This window comes from Pelmatolapia mariae, linkage group LG20 (genome assembly GCF_036321145.2).
Source record: "Pelmatolapia mariae isolate MD_Pm_ZW linkage group LG20, Pm_UMD_F_2, whole genome shotgun sequence".
NCBI lineage: Eukaryota > Metazoa > Chordata > Actinopteri > Cichliformes > Cichlidae > Pelmatolapia > Pelmatolapia mariae.
The window spans coordinates 21,063,992-21,079,652 of NC_086244.1; the positions used below are offsets into that span (position 1 = coordinate 21,063,992).

At 41.6% G+C, this 15,661-nt stretch overlaps 1 protein-coding gene across 2 annotated transcripts in view; it reads left to right on the forward strand.

Moving 5' to 3' along the window:
- Positions 1–2,691: 2,691 nt before the first annotated feature.
- fgd (faciogenital dysplasia) overlaps positions 2,692–15,661 on the forward strand; it is a 51,847-nt gene continuing 38,877 nt past the window's right edge. The window contains exon 1 of one of the 2 annotated variants that reach the window (XM_063464006.1): positions 2,692–3,017. In XM_063464006.1, coding sequence (XP_063320076.1) covers positions 2,996–3,017 — 22 coding nt within the window. In that variant the 5' untranslated portion in view covers positions 2,692–2,995. The remainder of the gene's footprint in view (positions 3,018–15,661) is intronic. The other variant, XM_063464005.1, reaches the window with a different exon arrangement.

Here is a 15,661-nt window from a genome sequence, read left to right on the forward strand (position 1 = left end):
CATCAGTCTTGTTCTATTAATACTCAGCTGCTGCGATTATACCCAGGATGAAGAAGGATTCATGCAGCAGAGCAGCTGTTTTCACTACTCAGTTGATACACTATCTATATTCACCACCTGGGGTCCCCATGCTACAACTGTTGATGTCTCTGTGAGCTGACTGAGTAACTGTAACTCTTCCAGTAACTGTGAGAGCTGCAGGCCTTAAGGGGGAGAGGGCGCGCTTCTTTGCACTTACAAAGAGTCTCCTTTATGAGTGTGCGCCGGGGCTGTCATGTGATGAATCCATGTGGAGCCTGAAGGAGCAGAGAGCTGTGATCAGCTGGTCTGAAAGAGCAACGGCAATCATCAACACCGCACACGCCTCGCGTGGATTCAAACACACACGTTAACACATTTCTAAGCAATCCCACCGGAGGAGAAATAATGCCAGTGAGAATCTTAAGCAATTTATGACCCGTGCAGTGTAAGCTCAGCTTCACGATGAATTCAAAAATTCCTGAGTCCTGACACTGGATGCAGGGTGTGAGCGTCTTCTCTATTGTGACTCATAGATCTGTCTGTAGTATCTCCACGCAGCTGTTTGTGTGGTCCCAAAAAATGCAGCTTTGCCTGTGTCAAACAGTGAAGTGTTGATTCAATCAATACCAGGCTTTAATTTGCACCTGAAAAAGAGTGAACAAATGACGACTGGCACCCCATTCTGGAGTGTGATTAGTCATGTGATTGGGACATTTATACCACGGCACTTTCAGATAAGTGTAAAAAGCTCTGTGGAGCTCGTGTCACACTTATCTATGCTGACTTTCGCACCAAGCTTTCTGCTTGGCTGCTCATCTGCCACTCTGCTTTTCTTCCTCTCCTCATCCTAATTGCCATTTTTCACATCCTCCTCCGTCTCTCACTTCCCCCAGTCTCTCATTTTTCTCTTTCCTCCCTCTCTCTGAATGCAGTTGTTTCACTCTGCTCTGTGGTTTTGAGTGGAGGAGCCCCGGGGAAGCAGAGCACAGGATGTATCCCAGAGGACTGTTTGGTGCTCTATTTTCTATGGACCAGCATGCCCTAGAAAGACAGACAGACCGAAAGACAGGCAACTCCATGCACCCAAGGGCACTGGGCCCCCGATCTATTTAAAAACACAAGTTCAGTCATCCACAAAACACTTGGCCTTTCAGACTCTGCACTGACATGTTCAGAACTTTTCTCTAAAGCAAAGAAAGCGTACAAAGTTACAGTAAAAGAAGAATATTTTGCTGCTCTTGTGTCTTTAAAGTGGAAAGCCGAAAAGTGGAAAATGTGTGATTCAATAGTGTAGTCACAGAGGTCATATACATGTGGGAAGAGAGGAGTGAAATATAATGTGTATTCACTGCTTATTAGAGAGGAGCACCGGTCAATGAAGCAGCCTTCTGCCTGGCATGCAGCCAGACAAAGAGGTGTTATCATTAGAAGCCCTGCTGTTGTCTGTGTTGATCTGAGGCTTGTGACAAGTGTGAAGCACCAACAGTGGCCTTAAAAGGGGTTAATGGTGCGTAGCTGAACAGACACAAGTTTCAAATATGTGGGTGGGAGGCTGCACAGAAACACAGAGAGAGGGGTGTGGAAAGTTATTCGCTACAGGATCCTGAAAAGTAGGGAAAAATAAAAAAAAATAAATCAAAATGATCACTGAGAAGCAACACTAATGAGCAAAATGTGCATGTGTTAAGCACAAAATGAGTCCATACTACTATAATACCACAATATTAATACATTATTAGCTCATTCAGTGTCTTTACTCGCAGTTATATAGTTTCATTTTTTCAGCCTACAGGGGTTGGACGGTATCCAAGGAGTTTAAAGATAAATCTCATGGATGTGATATGAGTAAATGTTACCCTTATTTTCTTGCTTCATTACTTACATATTAGACATGTTTATCTTTTGGCTCGTCTGAAAAGTTAAGACATTCAGTACAAGTACAAGACTAAGAGGTGTTGAAGGAAAAAAGTAGTCAAGGTACATATGTGCTTCATGAGTAAATGTTCTTAGTTATATTTCACTACTGCAGACTGCAGACACCCCCGCTGACCTTTCCTCATCGACTGTATCAAGTGGAGGTTTAGAGTTAGGGCATGCTTATAATATCCTTATAATATGAGAGCTTAACTTCTGCAGATCCATGATTTGTTTTCTGCTTCGGTTCCTTGTTTCCTTCAACAAGCATTCACCGAGTCAGCAGATGTTTGATGAGACAGAAAAACCAACTGAACCAATTAAAAGATGAGGAGAAAGCCTGCTCAGTGACATGGAAATGCAGTGCCAGTTAGTATTCATGTTCCAGAAACTATTTCCTAACTAATAGGCAGATGTGGGGATTTCAGAGCAGAACCATCTATTAAAATAGGCCTCATCCTTTTCATGGCTTCATGTGACAACTCATACCTCTGTCCCAGGGCATGTCAAATGCACAAGGATAGAGGATCTACTTTTAAAAAGGGACAAAAAAAGAAAGAAAAATGATAAAACAGTGAGCCAAAAAGAAGAAAAAGAAAAAACAAAAAGCTTGATTAGTTTGTAAAAAGATAAAATTCTCATTATTCTTTTTCCTTCAGTGCTTAGCTTTTACTGCACTCAATGAATGGGGTTGTAGTGCTCGCGCCTCGCACCGGCGGGAACGCGCATTTTCTTTTTTTCCAGCGGCACAGAGGAGAGACTTCTGTCTGTGAGAGGGAGGAGAAAGGACTACATGAAGGAATATAAACCTCTTATTCTGCACAAAACTGATCCGGATAACGTCTCTCGCGTCTGTTAAGAAGCCATGAAGTCACCATAGTGGGTTTGTGTGTATTTTTATTTTTTTTTTAGTCGGCGAACAGGAAAAGTGAAGCTCTGAAGTGCAGGCGCTCCTCCGAGTTTAGCCCACAGTACGCTGGATCCACGGCTGCTGCTGCTGCCAGTTGCTCCGAGAAAAAGAAGAGTTTAACAGAAAGAGGCGAGAAGAAGTTTGTGCAAAATGCAAGGAGTTTCAGCTACCGGTGAGTAAAACGAATAACTGCGAGCCTCCCTCTCTGTGTGTCTTTATTAACCCTCTGCGGTTTTCAAGAGTTGTTTCCAAATGGCTACGGCTGGTATTGCGCACAGGGTTTGAATACCAGAATGCTTTTGCCAGCTGTCAACAGGGCAGCTGCAGGCCCGCATCAGCTCCACAACAAAACTGAGAGCTTGTTTGCTCGTTTGTCGACTTTATCCGCATAACTGAAAAGAGGTATTTCTGTTGTATGGGAGACTGGAGCTGACAGGGCAGGAATAGTAGCGAACCAGTGCCAAACCTTGAGTGAGTGAGCTGTGACCTCACTGCTGCCCCTGTCTGACGCGCCCCCCTCTCATAAATATCCCACACGCGTATGTTTAGTTAATGCGTGACCGGAAATCAAACACCGCGTTCTAATAATGATCATAAGAAGGGGACTCATTTATTATCCTACAGTAGTGTGTGTGTGTGTGTGTTTGGCCATAAGAGGTACACACTTTCTTCCAGGAATGTGATTTAAGAGGAGGGGGAAAGTGTTTGCTATCTGAAAGTGTTGCAAGTGTGTCTGTCTGTGCAGCTATGTGGCTGGATGATAGAGGGACATCTTGGCCTAAGGGGAGTGACAGTGTGTGGTTTCCCCTTTGCAGTGTGGGCAGCCATGTTTTGATGCTGAGATCCTTTGAGAATCTTTCTTGCATTTCTATTTCACCACGATCAGAAGGAGGGGGGGGGGGGGGGGGTTGTTTTTCTTTTCTTTCTTTCTTTTGTTCATCACACACCGTGTCCAGATCATTGTTCCTGTGTCATGCATTTTGCTTTGCATGGCCTGGAGATGACAGATCTGGGGCATTAGGCTTCATATTCCTATCAAACAACCCCAAAAAGTTTACTGCCAAAGTTTGTGCAGATCTCAAGATCTTTCACAGAGGCCTGGGAATGAAGCGCTAGCATGCAGACAAAGAAGAGTATGGGGGAGGGCATATGAGAGAAAGAATGATAGAGATGAAGTGCTGATGGGACGATATGGAGCTGCAGCAGAGGTGAGCTATGCAGACAGAAAAAAAAGACCGTGTTTGCTGTGAGACTCAGGGGAGGAATCGATCTGCTGTCCTTCTGGCTGACTTTCTTTTTTCCGGCAGTCCAGCAGTGTATCGTTTCTCTCCCACACACATTCACTCCCAAGGCCTTGCTCCCTATTTATTTATTTCTTTTTTTGCAGTTCCCTCTTTCTCTCCCACACTGTCCCAGATCAATCTCTGCCCTGCTCTTCCACTTTGTGGCCGCCTTAAACAGCCCCCATCAAAACACACACAACTCTATTGCTCATCGCAGCTACCATCAGATGAAATACCTCCTCCCTCCCTACTTCCCCCAAATATATTCCTTCCACATGGGAACCCCAACCGGCCTGTGCACTCTCTAATGCTTATTTTTGTGTTTATATGATGGGAGGGTCAAACGGGTTGGAAGCTGCTTGCATCAAATCGTTGGAGAATCTATTAAAATAAACCACATCACAAATAAACTGCGGTTGGATAGATAGTGTGCCTCTCAGTTTGAGGTCCACCTCAGTCCTCAGACTGTTTCCAACTCCATAAACCTTTCTGACAGACTTCAGTCTCTGTCTTACGCTCCCTTTGCACCGTGTCTGGTTTAAAAATGGGAGGACGTCTCCCTCACAGATGGAGGACAATAGTGGTTCACGTAGGGCAGCTGGATGCTCCATCTGGCTGTTTAGGTTATTTGTTATTAACAAAAGCTATTGGGCTCGTCTGTGTTTAACTGGGCTAATGTAAACATTTCCCCTCCATGTTAGATAAACAAACAGCAGAGGAGTTATGGTGAACGATGGTGCGATTTATATCTGCCCAGCAAGAAAAAGGGGGAATGGCCATAAGTTATTGCGAGATTGAGCCTAAAAACTCAAAATTAAGCTAAAGCAGCAGGGTTTTTTTTAGTGATTATATATTGAATGTAAACAGCAAGAGGGTTTTTTTTTTATAACTAACTGTTGATCTCCAAGGAAGGAGTTTCACTTTCCAGGCATGAATTAAATATCAATATTTACATTTTCTACTTGCTGTACATCTCTTCTACTTTTACAAGTGCTGTCTGAGTTGGGTTGTATGTCGCCTTGCGTGCTGATGACATCTGTATCTGTAGCCTTCGTGTTTTCCTGCTGTCTGTCTTTGTGTCTCGTTCTTTTCCAGGTGCACACTGAGCCTATTCCTCCAAATTTGGCAAATTTGGACTCAGCAATGAGACGGTTAGAGTTTGGTGGTCACTGTGACCTCCCATCCGTGCTACTGTTTTGAACATCAAGGGAATTTCATTACATTTGACCACAAATGTTCACTTGAAATAAATCATAAACTGATAGGTGAATATGATTAAAACAAATGTCTAATAGGGAAAATGCATAAATCATGATATGTTGGCCTGATCCCAGGTCCCCCTCTTGGACCCATCTAGCACGAACTAAAGTAGGGTTTCCCCTTTCTTTTGGGGGTCAGTAGTTGGTGGTCATCTGCCTCTTCAAACAGAGAGCGGAGGACAATTTGAAGGTTAGGATCACTGTGACAACATCATTTTCTGCAAAAAGAGAGACATGGCCATTAATCAATGCCATAAGTCAGTTACAGAAGGAGAGATGGATGTAAACGCCTCATACAAGTTGTCATTTGATCCAAGAATTGATTATAGCTACTTTAAAAGGATGCAAACTTTAAGGTTAATTATACTTAATCTATATTGCTCACGGTATAACAGCTCACAAACACAGCAGGAACAGTGAGAAGCTAAATCAGAACATACTGTCAGTTTCTAACATGTGTATCTGCGAAAGATGTGACAGGTCTTACGAATTTGGATGGAGTCAGCAGCTACTATCACTGTACACGGGGTTGTTTATAATGAAGGCAACAACTTGCTGATTAATACTAACCAAAGACAAACTCATAGTATTCCCGTAGGAACCAATCTCAAGCACATCCTCTACATCTCTCTACTCCTCCATGTCTCTTTCTTATCTGTGTGTATGTGTGTGTGCATGTGAGGAAGGCAGCATGACTCAGTTCCAGGGCCATGCAGAAGCTCCAGGCTCTTTCCCGGCCTGCCTGAGTGTCACATTGATTTCTTTAATGGTGGTCATGTGTGGGTCCCGCTGTTGCAAAGACTTCAGCTTAAACGACACTCAAGTTTTGCATTTGTGCGTCAGTAGAAAAGAGCCTTCACAATCCATTGACCCCCTTTTTTTTAAATCAGGCACTTTTTTTTGGAAAGCCTTTTTTCCTACACTACATCACATGAAGGATTACCCATTTAAAGTTGCATCTGCACATGGTGTTTTTTTTCAGTCACGCATAGAGATACACTTCTGTATTAAACCATCTGTCCACTCAGGATAAGTAACAGCTTTTTGTGCACTGCTAAATGGTGTGAAAGTGTAGCTTTACACCTGATAAGACAGGTTAGCTGGTTTGCTTGTGTGACTTTGGTAAGCGTGACTAAGAAAGAGCCCATGAAACACTTTTACAAAAGTGGGTGGGATAAGAAACTGGTTTGCTTTGGTATGGTTCATACTTACTAGCTACAGTGAACAGACTTTCTACTTCTATTGAAGCTCCTGTTTAACAGGTTCTCCCATCATTTGCGGGCTGGTTGCTTTGAAAGGTGTGTTTTGAATCGTAGAACTGTTGTTACGTGAATAAGCATAGTTACACAGATATATGAGAATTCATTAGTAAATTTAAAAAAATCCACAGTTGTCCCAGTTTTATTTATTCTTATTTCCTTGCAGTTTTGAATTTGTTGTGTTAATTGGATTATCAGTTTATAATCCCCCGAAAAAACTAAAGAAAACAACAAAAAACAAACAAAACCCAAAAACCTGGTTATATAAGAGAAAGCTGTAACGAGCAGTGACATGAAAGACACTCAGGGGTGCAGCTGCTGTGTAACAAATGTTCAAACTGCACCTTATATAATGTGACTGTGCGTGACAGCTCACCTGTCTGACATGTGGAAAAAGTGTCTGTTAGATCCCGACCAAACCTGTTAGTGATTTATAAATATGTTACTATAACAGTGAAGTTGGCTATTGAAAGATGCTGCTATTATGGTGGCAAGTGCATAGTTTTGCAAATTCCCTTTATATGTGGTTCTCACTGTATGTATGGTGTTTAATGAAATTCAGTGTCTATAAATAGTAAATGGACTGGTTCAGATAGCACTTTCTACTCTAATTGATTCACTGATTGATTAGAGTTTAATATGATTTCTAAATGTCAAAACCCAAATTATTACTGAGTTTTATTAATCTAACCTGTCACAGATTCTGCTTTTGCAACCTTTTGGTTTGTGATAGATGCCCAGCTATTAAGAAAAGTAAATGAGGTGAAACGTAGCTTACATGAGAATTATTCACGCCTCCTTTGCTTTGTTGACGCTAAAATGTGCTGATGTTCAGAATTGATTTTGTAGTCTGTTTTGAGAAAGCCTGTGTTTTTCATAAAGGATGGGCTTTGAGGCTTCCTTTTATTTGAAATGATATTTGTTTGGGCAGCGAGAGACAAAAGAGGCTAAAAGCAGGTGGAATTTGCAACTCTGCATAATGTTTTCTCCACTCTATGGCAAAAATCTGACACATACTCTGGCTCATTCTGTCATTTTTGAAGGTTAGTGTGAATGAATCTCTCAGGAACGATAATGTAAATGTCTGAAAATGGCTTAAAAATCCTCCCTCTTTGAGAGAGAGGTAATAGTTCAACTTTATGATAATTGTATTTGTGTTTGCATTATTGTATCCACCTACTTTACACCAGCGAAAGTAGGATAATTAACAGATGTTGCACTATGGGATCACACTGCTTCCAGAGAGTGTTTAGAGATTAGTGAGAGTGAGCTGCACTTTGATAGTGAGTATAGTAGGAGTATTGAGTCAAAATTCTGTTTGGTATTAGGATGTTTCTGTTCAGAGTAGCAGTTCTTCCTGCACAATATGTTTATACTGGAGGTCTCTTGGTTTAAAGTCTGGCTGACAGACACACACACACACACACACACACACACACACACACACACACACACACACACACACACACACACACACACACACACACACACACACACACACAGAAGGCGGAAGTGACCTAGTTTTCCTAAATGGTACCAACTGTTGTGGCCTTCTATAAATGAGTAGAATAACTTGGTGTCACTTGATAAAGAAGTGCCATGTTAGATTCTGAGAGACTAAATTAATCTCATGCTGCTAATCTAGATGTGTCAAACTGTATGCAAGCCAGATGCGTGTCTGAAGAACTTCTGAGAGTGTGTATGTGTGTGTGTGGGGGACTTATTGAGTTTAACTCTGCACTCGCTCTCAAAGTGGAAGAAAAAAAATTATCTGAAATCAGCAATTTTGCTTTGAGATATGATCCTAGAACAGTAGGCTGACTCACCCAAAATGTCTGTCTCAGTCACAGGAATAGAAGGAATGGAGGTCCATTCCTCCAAAGCCTTTTGTGTCTATCTGTATCTTTGTCTATTCTCCAGTCTGCTGTCTGTCTGGATTGGACCTACCCTGATGAGGGGGATTTTCCTGGGAAAGTCATATGGAAAGAAAAAAAAAAGGCTTAATAGTAAAAGCATGTTCCATTATATTTCTTTCCCTTTGTGTGTGTGGTGTGTGTGTGTGTGTGTGTGTACATTTTATGAGTGGAGCTCCTTTTTAGCACACTGAAGGCATTGTGTTTTTCCTCCTCTGATCATCAGAAGAGCAGCCTCTATGAAACTGTGGCTTCCTGTACACACTGGGGTGAGGCAGGGTATCTAGAGAGGAGAGAGGCGGGGAGAAAAAGGAGAAGGGAGGGAGAGAAAGAGAGCCAGGTGGAGTTCACCTCTAGGTTAGATGGTGAGCATCAGCATTCGGATACAATAGTTCAGTTGAAGGTGTAAAATGGATATAGCCAATATTCTGTTGTCTACCAATCTAACAACTGAAAACAGCCCTCTTCAAGCAATGTTTGCTAAAATATACAATTCCTGCCTGAACATATAAATTCAGAACCTGTTTGGACCAGTTGGCTGCTTCTGGTTCTTTCCAAAGCCCAGCCAGTATGTACTGGTCTGCTGTAATTAGCCAACTAGGGATATACTTGCCACTTTATTAGGTACACCTGTGCAATTGCTTGTTTATGCAAATTTTGAGCCACGTGGTTACAACTCAGTATGAATGTAGGTATGGCCACGACCTGCTGAAGTTCAGCTGAGAGTCAGGGTGGAGAAGAGTGGCGATCTCGGTGACTTTGAATATAACATGGTTGGTGGTGCCAGACAAGCTGGTCTGAGTACTTCAGGGGCTGCTGATCTGCTGGGGTTTTTTTGACGCACAGAGTACAGTCCAAACAAGAGAAAATAAACAGGGAGCAGCAGTTCTCTGGGCAAAGATGCCTTGTTGATGCCACAGGTCAGAGGAAAATGGCGAGACTGATTTGATCTGATAGAAAGGCAAGACAATAAAGATGCAGAAGAGCATCTATGAGTTTGTGAAATGCATTTCCCACCATTTGTTCTTTTCAATATTATTTAAAAAGATTCAGTCCAAACTCAAACTCATGCAAGAAATCTAAAAACAGTGGAAAAGGTCTAGAGGTGCATGGAAAGATGACCTTGAAGGGAAGGTTTGAGATAATCTAAATTGGATCATTTAAATGTTTAGGTATTTTTTCCCTCCATAAACAAAATAACAATACAAAATATTAAATACGACCAGCTTTATTATTTACTGGTTTTCATCTGGATTATGTTGAATATGTCCATTATAACCTTATTTAAAATGTCCAGTCCAGTTTAGGGATGCACTAGTGATTTTTTTCTCTATTGTATAAAGATTTTCCAGAAACTCACTGAATCCTGTTATTTCCTCCCAGGATTGTATTACTTTATTTGGCCCTTTTTCGTTATGAGCAGGGACTGTTATAAAAACTCTCTGTGGTAGTGCTTTCAAGGACGCTGCTGCTGAGAAGCAAAAATAAGCCAATCAATAGCCAAACAAGGACATGTGAGTTTGGTTATTTCTTCTACTACAGGGTTGCTGCTTGTCCTTGAGCCATAACTCTTTGTGTTTGTGCACTGGTTAATGACCATCAGCATGGGTTCCACGTGTATACGTTTCCCATCTCAAAGCTCCAGATGTTGAAATCTGCACCCCAGTGAAATGACACCAGTGGCTCACTTGAAGGTTGGAAATCAATCTAAAATACAGACGTGCCTTAGAGAATGGTTAGCAAAGCAAATAAGTTGTATATCTTTTGGAAACCCGGCAGTCCTTGATCTTTCAGCTAATTTAATTCCTCAACAATTCCCACCCTCCTTCTAATCCCCCCCTCCCCACACACGCACACACTCATTCACCTGACGTCGCCATAAACCATGTTGTAAATGTCTTCCTAAGTCCTGCTGATTGCAGCCAACAAAGACAGCCTGTGTTCAATTCTCCATGCTCTCTCCCCTGGGTGCCCTCCCACCCTCCACCCCCCTCTGCTCTGCCCTTCTGTTGTTATTAACCATTGTCTCTCTCCCTTTCCTCTTCCTTCCTTTAAGCCTGTGTATTTTTGGTCCCTTAGAACGAGCTCAAGATTCTGCAACTAAAAGCCGACGCTTATTTGACTTGTTTACATTTTTTTTTTAAAATTCTAACGCCTTCTTTTTAACACTGCAGACACACACAGCCTCAGGGCCTGTCAGTCAGCAGAAAAAAACTTCAACTTTTTCTGCCTCTGTTCTCTTCAACTTTTTCCGCACCACCAGTCTTAGACTGTCACAGAGTAGCTCCTTTTTGGATGGCACGGCTGTTTGAACAGGGCTCTTATTTAGTCCAGTATAAGGCGATACCAAGTGTGAAAGTACTGTACTGTCTGCAGCCTTTCTGTATTGGATGTATGCATTTTAAGGGTCGTGACCCCAGCTGCTATGACACTGTTTCTGTCTGTTAGGAGGAGAGATGCTGCTTTCACTCAAACAGCTTTGTGTGATGATTTGTTATGACTGCAGACGTGTCTGCCCCAGCTAAACCCGGCTGCCTTCAAAGCCCTCCTGTCACTCGAAATATCATCAAATAAATGAAACTAAGCAGGAGAAGCTGCTTTTTCTTCATAACTTCTTTTTTTAAGATCGAATTTTACAATGTCCCAAATTTGATCTTGTTACCGTGTCTTAAAAAACCGTATTGTTGCAATGCTGAGTGTACAACTGCTGTGGTACCACTAGATGGCACTGTTAGGTTACTCCTGGCGACCTCCAGAGCTGATTAAAAAGAGAGCATTTCCTAACCATACTCTACAGCCTAGATTTAAACAAATAAAGAACAACAATTTTTTGTCATAATGCCTGAATTTTTGCTTGTTATGTGATAATTTTATTTCTTAAATATATTTTTAAGAGAAAAAATTAATTATTCTGTGGGGGGAATGTGTAACTCAGCAGAGTTATGAAGACTTCCTTTCAGTGACAAGACAGACAGGAAGACCTACAGCGGATCATGTGGCTGTGACAGAGCACATATGCAATCATCACTGAGTCAGTCAGTCTTATAAGAAAAGACTGAATACCGAGACAGGCTAAGTACTGTTGTAAGATCTTCAAGGTATTTAAAACAACCTGCCTGCCAAGTCGCTATGGAAAATGATCATACGGTAAGCCAGAAGGGCTGGAAACTACTGGGCCACACTATATTGTATTTGTTCTGATTTCTAATACTTACAGTCTTAGGGAACATATGCTTAAAATAAATATATGTCTAATATTTGGAGATTCAGGTCATGAACATAAAAGCAGTGGCAGTGCTGTCTACGCTGTCTGCGGGTTCTACACAGATCTGAAGCTCTAGTGACGGAGCTGCTCTCGTTCTGGGTGACCTCGAGGTGCTTCGCACTGAAGGTCACCCTGGCAACAGCCGGCTGATTCTCGGCTGTCTCCTCTCCTTTCTTCTATCGTAGTCTGCCCTGCCCGTCGGCCATTTATCTTGCTGTAGTGCTCTGCTTCTGTAATGACTTTGTGAAACAAGATATCACTGTGATATTGGAGCAATATCCGCGCTCCGCCTTGCCGCTTTAATGGCTGCAGTTTGAAATGACTTGCATTTTTCGACAGTAGTTCTGAATTTTCACATCCTTGCGGTAGGATGCATCACCTAGGCCCTGCCTTTGTTTTGAAAACATCACCCAGGGATTTGAACTGATGAGTTTACGAGCACTTAACTGTACTGCCCTCTCTCAGCATGCCTCACCCAGCCTCAGCTCTCATCACAGGACAGTCATAACACCCTGCACCTAATGAGGAGATGAGAGCCACATCCACACAGATGGATCCTGTTCCTGTGGCCTGCTGTGGATTATCTTTGTCAAACAGTTATTTCAGGTTTTGCCATTTCTTTTTGTTTTGTTTTGTTTTGGGGACTTTTTTGGGGGGTGGGGGGGTTTGCAGCCCTAATTCACTAACAAGCTCTTCATTAGATTTACATCGATCCTGAAAGGTCAAAATGCAATAAAACAACAAGCCGCCTCAGGCTGCTCAGCATCTGTGTTTTTGCGTATGCATGTGTGTGTGTGTGTGTGTGTGTGTGTGTGTGTGTGTGCGCACATCTGTGAGCAAGCGTGCCTGTCAACTGATTCCCTGAAAAGTGTGTTCTCTGTAGGCTGCTTTAGGTGCCCGAAGCAAAATTGTTGTAATTAATTTCTTCCAAAAGGACCCTTGAAATATGAGTTGTGTGTACTCTGGATTGTTAAACTGTCGTCTACCACTGTGCTGCTGTTCAACAGTGAATGATGAGTCTCATTAAGCTAGGAGCGCCACACACATGCTGGTCTTCTGCAGCGTGACCCCGCTGATATGTCTTCTCGCGTTCAGCCGGTGAAAAAAAAGCGAAACAGCTAGACGCGCATCATCTTCGGCTAATCTGTTTGCCAGCTGGGAGACTGTGCCAGCAATACACTTATTGGGAAAGCTCTCATAACCACAACAAGCTTCAACCCTATTACAATAAGTAGCTTGTGGGCTCGGTTCTCTGAATGACACTCAGAGAAGGATTGCATCATTCTTGTCTCTAATCCAGTAGAAGAAATGTGACTGAGTGAGTGCTGCTCTCAGTTTCAGTGTTTGAGACAGCTGAGGAATAAATATGTTGACTCATTCACAACCAGAATTTTCGGATGCTTTGCATTCTGCAGGTCACTCGCTCCTGTTGGTGATCGTAGTATTAAAGTTAGCAATCTCCAGATATTTGGTTTTCATGTAAATAACTGCTTTATATTTTGGGTCACAAACATGCAAAGAGGCAGTTGAACTGTATGATTCTAAATAACAGACTTGTTGAGCAGATTTGACATATTATCTTCCAGGTGAGACTGTAACGATAAACACATCAAGAGTTAAATGGTGTTGGTTCAGTGAAGCATGGATCATTTTTCACATCGCCCTTTTGGCTGTGCTTTACTTGCACGTGCACGATCCATCATGTCATACAGCTACTGGTGACAAGTGCCCTTGTCTTAATGCATGCTAGAGACTTTCTCATTTGACATAAACACACACACACAATCTTAAACATGATGCAGATCTTGCAAATTGAGCTCATATTTTTCCAGTTTTATGCCTGGCAACAAGGTTGTTTGTGACGTTGCTCTGCATGTTTGTTGTGCTGGTGAAGCTAGTTGCACCACATCATCATCCTCCCTCTAGTTGTCTATCCTCACATACCTCATGTTTTCATTTCATTTTGTGCCAACTTTTTTCCTTATTTGAACTATTTATTTTGACTCTCTGTTTCTCTTTCTATCTCTGCTGCACTGTAATCTCTACTGAGCCGTGCATAATCACAGGCCATCTGGGCGCTGTAGGGAGAGATGAGCCTGCAGCTCGTCAGATGACCAAACCCATCGTGGGTGGATAGAAACTTGCGTGTGCACTGCATCCTAATATACACACATGCACACAATCACACCTTTTAATAGTTACAAACCATCACAGGGCTGTACACTTTCATCACACCTTTTAAGACCATAATCAAGGACATGCAACCTGAACAACGCACTGCATTGTTGCACAATGGAAGTAACTGCCGTGGTATTTGGAAACAAATCACACGTCTTTCAGCACTGTTTATTGATCTTACACGGCCAGAATGTTATGAATGTTTGTTGAAGTTGATTACCGGTAAGCTTTAAAGCATCTCTCCTTTCTTGTTTTTAAAATGTAGGGGTTTTTTTAAGGACATTTTTCAGATGTTCATTTTTAGATGCATTGACAATTGTTGGGAGGCTTTGTTTGCACTTACAGCAACATAATGATGTCTTCAACCCGAGTAAAGCTAGCTTCACTTAACCTGCTTGTCTCTTTATGGCCTGCATCACATCACACACAGCAAAACAGAAACCAGAGGAGAAAAACCAGAGAAAAATTAATACAGCATTTGTGAAAGTCTTTGGCTATACAGAGTGATGGATTTGGGATATGCAACCAATGTGCTTGCTTGTAGTCCTTTAAAAAACACTGTGCATAGGTGGGATGTTGATCACCAGTTAAAAAGTTAGTTTGAACAGGAAAGGGAGCTGCAATGGAGTTCACCATGAAGAAGGACAAAAAAGAAAAAAACAACAACTAAAAAGAAGTCATGCATGAACAGCATAGGCGGTGACTTCATTTGACATTTTTAATTTCTTTGAGCACTTGTTTACACGTGACTATAAAGACTTCTTTCTCTGTCATGACTTCTGTCTTCAGGGGGGGAGCTAAAGTACCAACAACAGCACAGATACAAAACAGGAGTAATCCATAGACTTGTTGTTCCACTTGTTTTTGATCTCATGTGACAGTACACAGCTACTTCATGTAGAGGATCGTCAGCAATGCACTGCACAGGCCCAACACACAACCCTGTGTTATGTGCATAAATTATGTAAATATAGGTACTTATAAAATGACAAATCCCATTAATCCAATGTTGCCATGATACAGATTTTAAAATGTCATCAAACAGTTGGTGAATCTCTATCTTCTTGCAGTATTATCTGTATTAAAACTTGATGGATTTGTCGATAATATCAGCTGACACAGCAGTTACCTCTGCATATTTGATTTGGCAGTTTTTTATGCAAGATGCCCTTTCTGACGCAGCTCTCGAGGTCAGGCAAATGTATAAACCACTACGCAATGAAGTCCCATCAGAAATAACATTTATAATGACCAATGAATGAAAATGAAATTGGTAAAGCAAATACAGCAGAAACACCCTTCAACCATGCTAAGTGTTGATGTTGCGTAGTTTGTCCACCAGAGGAGACTCAGCAATTTGGTGAGAACAGTTGGATAATTGTAAATAAATAAATAAATAAATAAATAAATAAATAAATACTAAAACAGAACGAATATTAGGGAAATTGGCTCATGTTTCCTGAGTACAAAAGCAAAAATATATCGCCTGATATACTGGAGTCACCAAATATCACCTAATATCGACATTAGTCTTAACAATCCTATATCGGTCTGCCTTAATTTTTATTAATATATTTTGTATCATTACATAATCTGTTACAACATAACATTTTAAGTGCAACAATATTGTTTAATAAAAGCTGGTGCTAAATCATAGAT